The sequence below is a fragment of the Staurois parvus genome, unplaced genomic scaffold (genome assembly GCF_062004578.1).
Source record: "Staurois parvus isolate SC_StPar_1 unplaced genomic scaffold, SC_StPar_1.0 ptg000696l, whole genome shotgun sequence".
NCBI lineage: Eukaryota > Metazoa > Chordata > Amphibia > Anura > Ranidae > Staurois > Staurois parvus.
Genome location: NW_028318492.1, coordinates 5898293 through 5912049, shown reverse-complemented (window position 1 = coordinate 5912049; position 13757 = coordinate 5898293). Strand labels below are relative to the sequence as shown.

Sequence of the window (13757 nt, the reverse complement as noted above, 5' to 3'; positions counted from 1 at the left end):
CGGAGAGTTAAAAAAACAAAAAACAAAATAGCGCCACAATAAATTTTAAAATGTACTAAAGAAATAGCCTAAAAGTCTACTATCAAAACATAGACACATTTCTGACTGCCATGGACAAAAGGGACATTTATCAATTCAATTTCTAAATACCTACTCAGGAAAGATATTGAATGAATTATTGCTCTCAATATAACACTTCAAACAAGTTCATGAACAACAATGAATTACTCAGAATTACAACTACAATAAAAATTATGACTCCCGTGCAACTGACTACACTTTGCAAATTCTCTGTTCTGTATTTCCCATACAAATACAGTGATATGCCTACAAATATTCAACTCATTTTGAAAAACATTTACATTTGATATGAGTACACCATTTAAATCGGACCTATACTCTAAAGGCAAGTGAAAGTATTAGTGGCAATAGGATACTGACAGTTGTGAAAACATTTGCCTGGACTCTGTTCAGTATCGTTAGCAATGTGACCAGTGTAAGAGCAATGGTCATGTAGTCTCTGGCAAAGAAGGACAGTATGTTTTCAGCATTGATTAATTGACCCACAAACGGAGGGAACCAAGAGCACTATTTTCTTACAGAAAAGTCCTTGAGTCCTGATCATAGCTCTAACATTAAAGGGATAGTTCACTTTTACCAAAAAGATGCAGATAAGGGGTGTGTGTTGATAAAAACATGTGGATAAAAAGTGCAGCTCTTACTAAAGTTGAATAATTGCTACAGGTGTAGGCCATTTACATACTCCTGAAGCCTACCTGGAAAACTCCCAGGGCATTGCTAGGTGAGGCCAAGTCACCATCACAGGAATGAGCTCTCAGATGCTAAACGTACAGCTACCGTATCAGGGGAGAGAGAGCATGTGAGGGGCTTTGATTCAAAGAAAGAGCTCACATCTGTGATGGTGGAGGTGAGCAGCAATGACTAGGCCTCGCTTAGCAATGTCCTAGCAACATCCTGAGAGTATTCTAGTCAGGCCTCATGAGGTACATAAATGACCTACACCTATAGCATTGGTATTGTTCAACTTTAGTCAGGCACACACTGTTTATTAGGCTCCATGCACACTGAGCATTTTAATAAAGCTGGTAACGTTAGCTGTGTAAAGTCACGTTAAAAACGTGAGTTTTTGTATTAGCATTTTGCTGCATTTTTCTTTTTTTTCATGTTTGCATTTTTTAGGTTTTTTTTACCGAAAAGAAAAAAAATAGGGGGGGTCAAAAAAAGGCCAAAAATGCTGGTTTGCTGCGATTTACCGCATTTTGCTGCATTTTTCAGCGTTAGAGCTTTTTTACAGCTAAAAACTCCTCTAGAAACCCACTAGTTCTGGGGTTTTTTTCCAGCCAAAAATGCACCTGCCAAAAAACATTGATTACAGTCTGTGTGCATGGACACATAGGATAACATGCTGGGGAGTTTACTGGCTGTAGAAAAAAACATCAAAAGCCAAAAACAGCAGCTGTAAAAACGTCCAATGTGCATGAGGAATTATTATCCACAGATACCACTTATCTGCAAAGGCAGGTTTACTGTAAAGGTGAACTAACACTTTAACCCCTTCATGCTGGCGCTTGCCTCCTGGCCCTTTAAGAGTTTCAGAAGCCAGGAGGCGGGACGGGGTTTAGGGATCATGTGACCGCCATGATGCGTCGTCACGGCGGTCACATGATCAAGAGGTCACGATCAAAAGAGGAGACCTGGACCTTTCCATGAGTACCGGACACGTGTGCTGGGAGCGTGCAGGGCCCTCGCTCTTAGCACATATGTTTTTTTTTTAATAGAACGCAAATGTCTAGGCCCAGACACTGGGAGGCTGCATATTTGTGTGCGGCCGGCGTGAAGAGGTTAATAATATAGCTTTCACTTCCCTCTTTAGGGTATAAGTTAACATTACAGATAACAGAATGTGAACAACATGATTTTCTTTAGTGCTGAAAAAACTTGATGCATTTGATTCAGTAGATGTAATTTATTCTTATCACAGGGCCCTCCTTTTGCAACACAATTTCAAAGCTGGCACTTTCTCTGCAATGTAACTATGGTATTGTATATAACAGAAGCTAGCTATGGTTATGAGGGTCTCTTAATGTTCCACACAGAACCAAGTTTATATTAGTTGGCTGTGAATGCCTGCTACTCAGTGTGATTATCAGAAATAGTGAAAATCAAGAATCTAATTCACAACTCCAACTGATCTAAACTTTTTGGATAACATAGCTGGTTTGCCAACTTCGTTAGTACTAGAAATGAAGTAAAACTCTGCACCAATTTACCAATTTGTTAAAAAAAAATAGGTATAAACAATTATTCTTGCATGTCGTTTTTTTTTTTTTTTTTTTTTTTTTTTTTTTTCTTCATCCATGTCTTTATTGTATCTCCTCTTCTGCGCAAAACTAAAACAAGTATTTTACACTGGAAGTTTCAGCTACAGTCTGACTTATTGGAGATTCAAGGGCCATTCTTTTTACACTGTTACTGTTAATTAACTTGCGCATACATTAGTATTTATTATGGTTACAGCAGCAATGTACTGCCCGATAGAACATATTTCATGAGCCTCCCACTTCCTTCTCAGAATATTAGCACCTGAGTATTGTTTTATGTTTAGGGAGTCCATTTTTTGCATGACTCCCTGTTAAAGTACATGCTAAGGGAATAAAGGCTGGTATTTCCATGAAGGAGGGCCCTTGAGCTTGCAGGGGAATACCTTTTCGTCCGATAAGTATTGCAGGCTGGTATCCTGAATGGCAGCCGGCAAATGTCGTCAGCGTTCCGGGTGGACACCATATGGCGTCCTCCTGCACATGTGCAGATTGAGCTCCTGCAGAGCCGTGCAGCGGCGCGATCTGTTACTGGCCATGTACCTCGGACACGGTCGAGTACCGGCCCCCGTTGCTGGTACCATGTGACCTGCTGTGACCAATCACAGCAGGTCACATGACAGTTGTATACAATGGATGGCTTCATTCATGCCATCCATTGTATACTAATGTCTAGCTGTGAATGGTCATAGCTAATCACATGCACATGTCATGTGATGAGCTGTGGCCAAATCACAGCTAAGCACAAAAAAAAAAAAAAAACCCTGAATGAATCGATGTCATTCAGGTAAATGCTTGCTTACTATGGTAACATTGTACTACTTTGGTCATAGTGAAATATGAAAACAAATCTTAAAAAAAAGAAAACAAATTTAATAAAAAGTAATAATAATAAAAAAAAAAATATATATATATATATAATTTTTTTTTTTCATACTGTCACCAGTCAGTGTCCCTGATCACCACCATGCCAGTTATATTATGACGCTGTACTGCACTGGTGACAATATGTAAAAAAAAAATAGTGAACTTAATTTTTTTAATTTTTTCATTTTCCGAAAAATTATGACAAAAAAAATACAACTTCAAAAAGCTCGCCATGCCTCTTATGAAGTACGTCGGACTGTCTACTTTGCAAAATGGGTTCATTTGGGGGATATCTGTACTGTTCTGACATTCTTGAACCTCAAGAAATTAGATTGGCTGTCAGTACTTCAGGATTGATCAATATTCAGATCTATACCATAGTTTGTGAACTCTAACTTTCCTACAAACTAAAAAATACATCCTAATTTGGGTTATTTTCACCAAAGACATGTAGCAGAATACATCTCGGCCTAAATTTATGAACAATTATTTATTTGCAAACTTTTATAACAGAAACAAAGAAAAACGTGTGTTTTTATTCAAAATTTTTGGTCTTTTTTTGTTAATTTAGCAAAAAATAAAAACCCCAGCAGTGATTAAATACCACCAAAAGAAAGCTCTAGTTGAGTGAAGAAAATGATAAAATTTTAGTTTGGGTACAATATTGTATGACAGCGCAATTGTCAAAGTGTGAGAGCGCTGAAAACTGGCCTGGGCAGGAAGGTGTAAAATTGCCCGGTATTGAATTGGTTAAGAAGGTGTGTGGGACTATCCATTCCAACAATTGTTCTCTGCCAGGGACAGACTCATACAATTTAAGATCATCCACCGCTACTACCTTACTTTGGAGAGACTGGCTCGGCTGGGTGTTGCCAATTTGGTGATCTAAATGCCGGCTTCCTTCGCATCTTCTGGACTAGTAATTCTAGCTGTCCCTAATATCCAGATACCTCTGGACCTGAATGTCTGTTTATTGGGTTTTGTGGACCCCTTGACAAACAGGAAAAGATTCCAGAACATTACTGGGATTACTACTCTATTATGCCAGGAAGGCGATTTTGATTCATTGTTTGTCTCCTACCCCTCAAACTCTTGATAAGTGAAAGTCTTTGATAAGTTCTGCTGTGCCATTGTATAAGGCCACTTACAACAGCAGAGGTTACCACACTAAATTTAACAAGATCTGGTCTGCCTGGGTGGAGAACTCTAACACAGCGAACTAGGTCTGATGACACCCATAATAGTAGAACTACCTATATTATCTTGATAAAGGCCTCTTCCATTTCCTCACTTTATTTTTTGAATCACACCCTCTGCTGTAGAATGATCACGTTGCTCCTTGAGATCCTGTTGGTATTGTGTGTGCTGAGAGCTGGGGCTATGGTTGGTACAGGTCCCTCTCTGGCATGGCATGTTAATATTTACAGTAGTTCTTACTAATGTCTTACTATGGCAGTTATTGGGGGTTGAGCAGAACCTGTTTATCGGTAGCTCACTGAATTGAGATGTGAACTGTTGCTTTTGTATTGTACTGTATTTTGTATGTGTACTTTTATACCTTTATGCCTTAAAGCTAATAAACAGAACTTGTTAAAAAAATCTGTGAACTGGCCTCATCTGATTTGAATCTCAAATCTAGGATGTTGGTTTTGCAAAACAAAAACTCTGTGATCTTGCAAGATCCTTGCTTATCTCACCACATATTCAAGAATTGTAAGGGTCAATGGAAGCCTCCATGTGAACAAATATAGTTTTCCTAGCAGCAGGAATTATGGTGACAGTTCATGAGCCTGGTAAAATTCTGTCCAAATTTGCCTCCTTTGATTCCTGGGAGTGTATTTATTTAATATTAAAATGTGCTAAGCTATTCGTTCATTGAAACTGCTGATACATTTGTTCTATGTGAATGGGGCAAAATAGAATGTTCTCCTTCTGTTCCCTCCACAGGTTGAATGCTAAAAAAATATAAAGTGGTTCAGGAAAATACGGCATTATGGCTACCTGATGAAGCTGAGACGTAGTAATAGTAGAGGTAGTAAATCGTTACTTTCTATAATCTTCAGCCATAAAGTGGTATTTTCCCAAACCACTCTGCTTTTAAGAATGAATAACTGTTATCCTGCAGAGGAAATAGCCTGAGAAAATTTGATTTTACTGAATTTGCAGAGAAAAAATCTACCAGCAGCTTTCCTGGATGAATAACTATATAACTATACAATGGGTGTTTTTTTTTTTTTGTTTGTTTGTTTTGATACACTCCTCATAGTTATACAGTACTTCTAGAGTGTATTCCAGAATCTGAGCCAGTAATCTTTCATGAGCAAAGATAAAGTGGCATTGGGGGAGATTTACTAAAACTGGTGCAGCTGTGCATCGTAGCCAATCAGCTTCTAACTTCAGCTTGTTAAATCTATGACAATAAAACCTGGAAACTGGTTTCTAAGCAGAGCTGCACCAGATTTTGCACACTTCAAAGTTAGTAAATAGCCCCCATTATGTTATTTAGGTAGTGTGTGTGTGTGTGTGTGTGTGTGTGTGTGTTATGCCAAGTGCAGATCCACATAGGTCCATGACTAGCATTATGTAATTTTTTTTAGGGATGCACCGAAATTTCGGTGGCCGAAACGTTTTGACCAAAAACACCCCTTTCGACCAAATGAAAAAAAGCACCGAAAAAGGTGCCAAAAAACCTTGCCTCCGCTGCCGCCACCGGCCACCGCTCAGTGGTTCTCAGCCTTAACTGAGAGACCAGTGAACAATCTTGGCGCTGGGCATAGAGATGAGTAAAGGAAAGATTGCTTCCACTCATCTCTATGCCCTTGGAGGACCAGAGCGATGTCACTTCCGGTTCTGGCCATTTTTTTTTAAAGCACTAGATCAATGCTTTTTTTTATCCAATGCTTTACATTGCAGAGGAGAGATGTGGGGTCTTATTAACCCCATATCTCTCCATAAAGAGGACCTGTCAATAATTATTTATATCCCAAGAGATGCATGCATTTCTTGCGATAAGAATAAAAGTGATTAAAACATTTTCTTAAAGGGACAGTGCAAAAAAAACAACCAAACAAAAAATAAACCATTAAATTTAAAAAAAAAAGTTTAAAGTGCCCCCGTGCTTGCACGTAGTGGTGAACTCATACGTAGGCCATTCCCACATATGTAAATGGTGTTCAAACCACACACGTGGGGTATCACCACAAACAGAGCAAGAGGAATAATTCTCGCACTAGACCTCCTCTGTAACTTTACACCGCTAACCTGTAGAAATTTTTAAAGCATCATCCATGGATATATTTAAGTACGGCAGTTTCACGCCATTCCACGAGCGTGCACAATTTTAAAGCATGACATGTTGGGTATCTATTTACTTGCCGTAACATCCTCTTTCATATTTTACAACAAAATTGGGGTATATATTTTTTTTTAATCTTTTTTTAATCAAAGTGTATATATTAATTTTTAAAAACTGCACATTTCGGTTTCGGTTTTCGGCCACATGCATTTTGAATTTTCGTTTTCGGTCTCTGCACCAGAATTTTCATTTCGGTGCACCACTAATTCTTTTGCATGTCTCAGCATCATAAGCATCCAATGCAGAGCTAATTTTCAATGAGCACACTGCACAAGGGACTTGCATATTCTATGACCTGACCTTAAGGAGATTATTCTATAAATACTGTAATTCTAATGGTTTAGCCAGAACACTAGAGGTAATAAGGATTTGTACATAAATAGAATTAAAGGACATACTTAAACCTTATTTAACCTGTAGCTTGAGAGTTCAATCACTAGATTCTAAAACTTGCAGGGCAGGCTTTTGGCTCATTGCTGCTTTTTTACCTGCTTCATAGCTATTTAGATTATTTCACTTTTACTCTGAATACATCAGAATCCAGAATCATTTGGCTATTAAAATATTCATAACTCATGCTGCAACATTCCTTCACCAATAGTGTAGATCAGAATGACAGACAGAATCAGTGAAAAATACAAATCTTCATATAAAAAGAATAACATTAAATCTGTGCAAATATAGGATTGTTCTTATCAATGTGAGCATTTAAACTACCACTAAATATAAACGTAGCATGGCTTATCTTTCAGATATTTGAGAACATTCAATGTAAATCAGTAAAGATCTCAAAAGATTATCAGACCTACAGATCTATAAAATAAAGGTTGTAAGGTAGGACACAATATTTTTATACACTTGACTTGCTGTCTTTTGGTACAAAAAATAAAATGCATGTTTTAATATAGAGAAATAGGCTAAGAAGTAAAACTACAAAAATGATAATATTATATGTTGGTAGGCCTGTATTTGTGAAAGGGATAATGAACTAGGGTTAAGGAAAGCAATATTTAGGAAAACAATAATATAGGGTTAAGGAAAGCAACAAGCATGCTGTTGCTGTCCCTTGTTTCATCAGTATGCCATATGGCTCTCTTATTTTTATTCAGTGAGAGATAGATTAGCCTACTAAAATTTCACAACACCGATTCAGAGATAGATCACACGCAAGACGCAGATCACCCACATGGCTATTTGTCCAGGAGGCCCAGCTGCAGCTTCCATACTCTTCCCCAAACCCATTCCAAGTAGACACAAATAGAGTTGACAGAGGCAGCGCTATGGCTTTCAGACAAGACCACACGTTGGTCATAACAATGCTGAAGCAAAGACCCACACATGATCATTAACCATGGAACAAACAAGCTGGATGCCTCTGAACTAGGTATAAGAGAATCTGCTCAGGTTAAATTCACGAAAGGTTTCACAAGTCTTGCTCAAAACTTTGAAACAAACCCCATTAAGTCTATGGGGGTGAATTTGTGCTTGAATTCTAGCCATTTGTAGGGCTAAAAAGCAAGCTATTATACCAATGCAAAAATTAAAAGTACAGTAAAGCACATTGTGTTACAGTATCTCTCCCTATACAGAATTTCCAACTATCCTAAGCAGCAACACACTGACAATATTGCTTCTCTTAGCCGTCCTTTTTTAGTGAGGGGGATGGGTTATTCCTTCAGATTATTGACTCTTACTACTCAGAAGAACAAGGGAAAAGGCTATGCACTTATCGATTGTTCCTTATTTCTGGATGCAAAATTGTAAAGTTTTCAGGCAAACATATACAATTTGCGATCCTTGGGGATTCACTATGAGCCTATGGTTGCAGTGAACCCAGATATCATTACTAGTCTGAACCAATCATGTTCAGAGCTTATGTTACGATGCTTTTAGGAACACTTACAAACAGAAATGTTTTTGTTGATAAAATACTTGTAAATACTTACCTTTTCTTCCATCATTCAGCCTCTTGGCAGCCACTTCATGGCTACAAGTACTCGCTCAAGCAACTTCTGCATGTCATTGTTCAGGATGGAGTGACAACAGAATATACCCGTTCAACGTGCATTGGCAGTGCTGGGTGTACTCTGCATTGGAAGAGCGTGTCATTTTTAAAATTATATAAATAAAAGTGCAGCGCTAAGTAATAAATCTATGGGCGTCCTTTCCTGACTCCCTTGGAGGAGTACCTCTTTGTAGAGTCCTTATTAGGAATTCAAGCATCCACCTAAGAGGAGGAAGAATTTTGCTCGGCACCCTTGAGGAAAGGAAAGGCCAATCCACAGTGACCAGACCTGTTTCTTCTTGACTGAGGATCCATGAGCTTTTGATATATACTGCTTATATATATCCGCCTTCTGGTGAGTGCGCATTTCTGCTACTTCCTCACTGATCACCATTGTGGACTTCCATTTGTCACCTGGCACGTTTATATGAACTGGATTTACAGTGGACAATTTTCAGATTTATTACTTAGCGCTGCACTTTTATTTATATTATTCTGTATTACTTAGAGTGCTTAGCTGCTTTCTAGGATCAGCGCTCACTTTTTTCATTTTCTATAGAATTTTTAAAATTAGTTTAAATTTTACATATACTATAAGATTCCCTGGTAATGGGGGGTCATATGGTTGCATGTCAGTGACAACTGGCTGAACTCCGAAATCAGCTCAGTGTAATCTTTACAAATCCTAACATAAGAATGAAAATAGGTTACATTTTAGCGTGCTCATAAACCTGAATAGAACTAGAATTGGTAAATGAATATTTGTGTATGTAGCTACATAATAAATGGAAATGCTCCAAAACACCCATAAACCATGCCTGGGATGTGAACTGGGCCTTCCATCTGAGTGTCTCAGTCAACTTGCCCCTATGTACTTGTATAAAGATGGCCATACACTATGTAGTATCTCAAAGAAATCTGCACAGTGGATGAAACCAATCTAGAGGCTGCTGCTAGCACTAAACACTATAAAGTGTGTACTGGTTGAACAATGCGCTGCCACTCTTGTACTGTGAAAATCGAATGATAATATATAATTGAGTGCCAAATGTTGTAAAAAAAATGTCAAAAAGTATGAGGTGCTACAATGCACCTCCCCCTACAAAGTGTGAACAAAAAACTGCACTTTACATTGCATGTGTAAGTGATTAATGTTATCTCCTAATTGGTTGTGCTGGTAACAGGGATGAACTGACAACTCATGGGGCCCCCGGGTAGTAAGAGATAATGGGGCACCCTGTGCCCCCGCCTACACTCAAGCCACACCCACACAACACCCTACCTACATATTGCAGCTCTGCTGCATTGAAGGGGCATTTAAATATTTACTGCGGCAAAGACTGCATGAATGTTCCCGGCTTCTTTCCGTAGAAGCCACTGGGCCCTTCCAGGTTTAAAGATGGCTGCCATGTGGGGGAAGTGACAGAGAGAGGGGAGTGAGAGGGTAAAAAAGAGGAGGGATGTGAGAGATAGAGAGGAGGAGGAATGAGAGAGTATTAGTATTTCTTTTTTTTTTTTTTTTACAATTTTATGATTTTTTTTTTTTACAATTTTAATGTTTTTTATTTTTTTTTAGCATTTTTTATCAAAATGATTTTGTGGGGGCAGTGGACAGTGTCAGTAGGGAGTGAACAGGGAGAAAAAGAAAAGAGAGAAAATCACAGAGCTGCCGGCTGATCTGGACAGGGTAGGCAGAGCAGATCCTCTCTCCTCTGCTCTGTCGTGGAGGATGGGGGGAGGGGCTGGACACTGTCAGAGAAGACAAGGCATCAGACATCTGCGAGGAGGGAGGGTGAGGAGCACAGGGGGGGGGGGGGCAGGAGGGAAATTCGATGCACAGTCAGGGATGATCGGTGCAGCGGAGGGACATTGACAGCACCGATCTCCCTGCATGGATTTCTCTCCCTCCCGCAGCTTTCAGCTGCTTCATTGAAATCCATGCAGCGAGATTGGGATAGGGTTGGGGGGGCAGGTGGTGAGCCGGGCATCAGAGAAGACCTTAGAGACCTCCTCGATGGTAGTAAGGTCGAAGGTGTGGAGTGTTGAGGGGGCTTCAGTGTGAAGAATGTTGGGTGGGGTGGAGGTCAGAGCAGTGGTGGGGCCGTGGGAGAGGGGTGATGAGGGGGTAGCTGTGTGAGAGGGGACGGGGTTGGAGGGAGTTTGAGCAGCGACGATCGGACAGTTTTAATAGCACCTAGACTGTGCTTATCACAAACTGAAATGCTTATTTGAGTTTATATGATTTTTCACCAGTCACTTTACTTATTTGTATCAAGTTTGTCAACATTAGTTTTGTATATAGGCCCTTTTTTGGTTTTCATATCTAGCACTATTCATACGGGGAGGTGTATTGTAGTCCCCATCACATTATATTTGCACATATCATACTAAGAATTTTTGTTGACTTCACGTAGCAGCAGTACCACATTACTAAGGTTGTTACCAACACAACCAATTAGGAGGTAGCATTAATCACTGACATATGCAATGCGAAGTACAGTTTTTTGTTCACACTTTGTAGGAGGAGGTGCATTGTAGCACCTCCTACTTTTTGACATTTTTGTTTTACAACATTTGGCACTCAATTATATATCATTATTAGATTTTCACAGTACAAGAGTGGCAGTGAAGCAAATTCATTGTTCAACTATGCAATATGGTTGTACAATATCCTTTTAGATTTACCAAAACTTTGGAATAGGAGGACCCTATTCAGTTTGTATCAGACAGGGTTGCACTACATAGCTAATGGTAGATCCAAAGGAGAATGTACAATCAGATTGTACAGTGTATGTATATTAATGATGGATGTGAGGTTCAGAAAGGTTAGCAAGCCCTATTCTGTGATGCATAAGGCAGTGGATGATGGGATATGAAGCTTCCCGGATGGTGACATGATCTACATACAGGATGTGATGAAAGCAGAAAGCACTTTTTTTTAATTTCAAACAGAATGGTGAAAATTCAAAGCTGCCATGAAAAAGGTAAGTGAGGGATAAGCACAATGGGATGGCTTAGGCAGAAAGAACATTAGAAAATGCTTCTATTTATGGAAAGTTTGAAAAGTTACACTCTGCCTGAAAAGGTGAACTTGGCCCATAAGTTCATTCCCACCATCATTTCCATTTTTAAAATATGGCTGCACAAACAAAGTCTTTATAACATAACACACAAATCCTTATGTTTTCAAGCTTTCAGCTGAACCTGTAACACATACATTTCAGAATATAGAAAAATAGCTGTTTTTTTTTGTTTTTTTTAAACAAATTTCTAACAGCTGCATAGTGTTTTGACAAATGCATCTAACAGCTGCAGCAATCATAAAGAAGCATAAAGTAAAGCATCAAAAAAGCAATTAAAAAAGCATTTAAATCTTGTCTTTTGTGTTCCATTGGCGTTTATTTGTTATTTGTAACTAGAGCAGATGTAGCTTTTGGGGAATCTAAGTAATAATGACATTCTTTCACATATCAGCCTATGTCCATTCATTTAATAAAAATTATTTTTGTAAAGAGAACCAATCTCAATTACATTTATGTAGGAATTTAAAGCTGGCCCACACAGCTGCATCATTCATTCACAGGAAATTGTGAATGAATAAACTACAAATTCAGTCAGCCCACACAGCAGACAACCTTGCAGTATCATTGAGCCGTGACAGCACTGCTCAGCATGCTTGTAGTTTATACACACTGCCTACAGTTCAAGGGCTGTCTGCCCATACAGAGGTACAGGCAGAGAGCTCTAGGCAGTGTGTACAGGAGACTGGCATTGCACCCGCCATACACTGATTGTAAGTGAAATGTTCGCAGGCTCCAGTGAAAAAAAAAATGCACACATTTTTTCACAAAGCTGAACTTAGGCTTTAAAGCTATTGCTTTTAATACTGAACAATGAGTTGTGACAACATTATTTCTATTAGGACAGTGGAATTTCTGCAACAAAGAAATTAAGATCTCTTTTAAGCGGTAGTAAACCGCCTCCATTATAGAAAAAAAAATGTAAAAAATCCCCTGCAAGGTAAAAATATAATGTGCTAGTATGCATCGCATACTAGCAAATTATGTAAAACTTACCTTAAAATGAAGCCCTCCAGCGGCGAGCTGTCACCGCTCTAGAGGCTTCCATCTTCACCCAGTCTTCCTTCCAGGTTCACAAGCTCCGGCCATCTGACTAGCTGGGCTGCGATGATGTCACTCCCAAGCATGCGCATGGGAGTCTTTCAGAGCGCATGTGTCGGCTGCAAAAAACTTGAATATCTCCTAAACTGTGCACATTTAGGAGATATTTATTTTACCTACAGGAAAGCTTTATTATAAGCTTACCTGTAGGTAAAAATATACAAAGTGGGTCTACTACCACTTTAAATGGATTTCCATATTAGAAGAAAATGTTATTCTGGGAAATAACTATGAAAGTTAGGCAGAAGAAAACTAGAGGTGCAGCAGCTGTACGTAAGTACGTAAACCCCAACTTATTTTTAGAGTGAATGTTAAAAAAAAATGAAAACAAATTATTTCACTAGTTATGTGATACTTTTTTTGTTTGTTTGTTTACATCATGACTTTTGGATTGATTTATGGAATGGAAACCAAAAGTGCCTTGTCCATAGCACCCAATAATCATTTTCTAAGCTGAACCAGGAAAATTAACCCAATTGATTTCTAGAAATAATGTTAATTGGCTAATTGTTAGCTACAGTTTTTATGGATCCGTCATCTTGTTTGCTCGCATTATTAATGAAAGTATTTTCTTTTTTTTTAAATTGCTATAATTTTATCAGCCTTGCATGACCAATATCTGACCTTCTCAGGTGCCATATTTTATGACCATCTATGCTGCCTTTTCTTACTTCTTATAGTAGAACAATAACACACAAGAAATGCCAAGACTACTATCTAGCCTTTTTATTAATAATACTCATTGCTTTATATTAGCAGTCAACTTATGAAATTATAATACACAGTACCTGCAATGATTTTCCTGCTTTAGCTTGGCAATTTCATCTTGGAAATCAGGAAAGAGTAAGTAGCTTGTAGATTCCACTAACATCACCCTTATGGAAACACAAATACATGTTTTTGATAAGGTAAGTAAATGCTGATTCTGATTAATTTAAATGTTAATCATTTTAACAGACTCTTTAAAGAAGGAAGATGCTCTGTTAACTTGACAGCACACAGATTCTGAT

The 13757-nt window shown here is 38.5% G+C and overlaps 1 protein-coding gene across 1 annotated transcript in view; it reads right to left on the bottom strand.

Annotated features, from left to right (window-relative positions):
- CFAP47 (cilia and flagella associated protein 47) overlaps nucleotides 1-13757 on the bottom strand; it is a 772366-nt gene that overhangs the window by 414330 nt on the left and 344279 nt on the right. The window contains exon 41 of the mRNA XM_089653003.1: nucleotides 13536-13622. Within this exon, the coding sequence (XP_089509129.1) occupies nucleotides 13536-13622 (87 nt within the window). The remainder of the gene's footprint in view (nucleotides 1-13535; nucleotides 13623-13757) is intronic.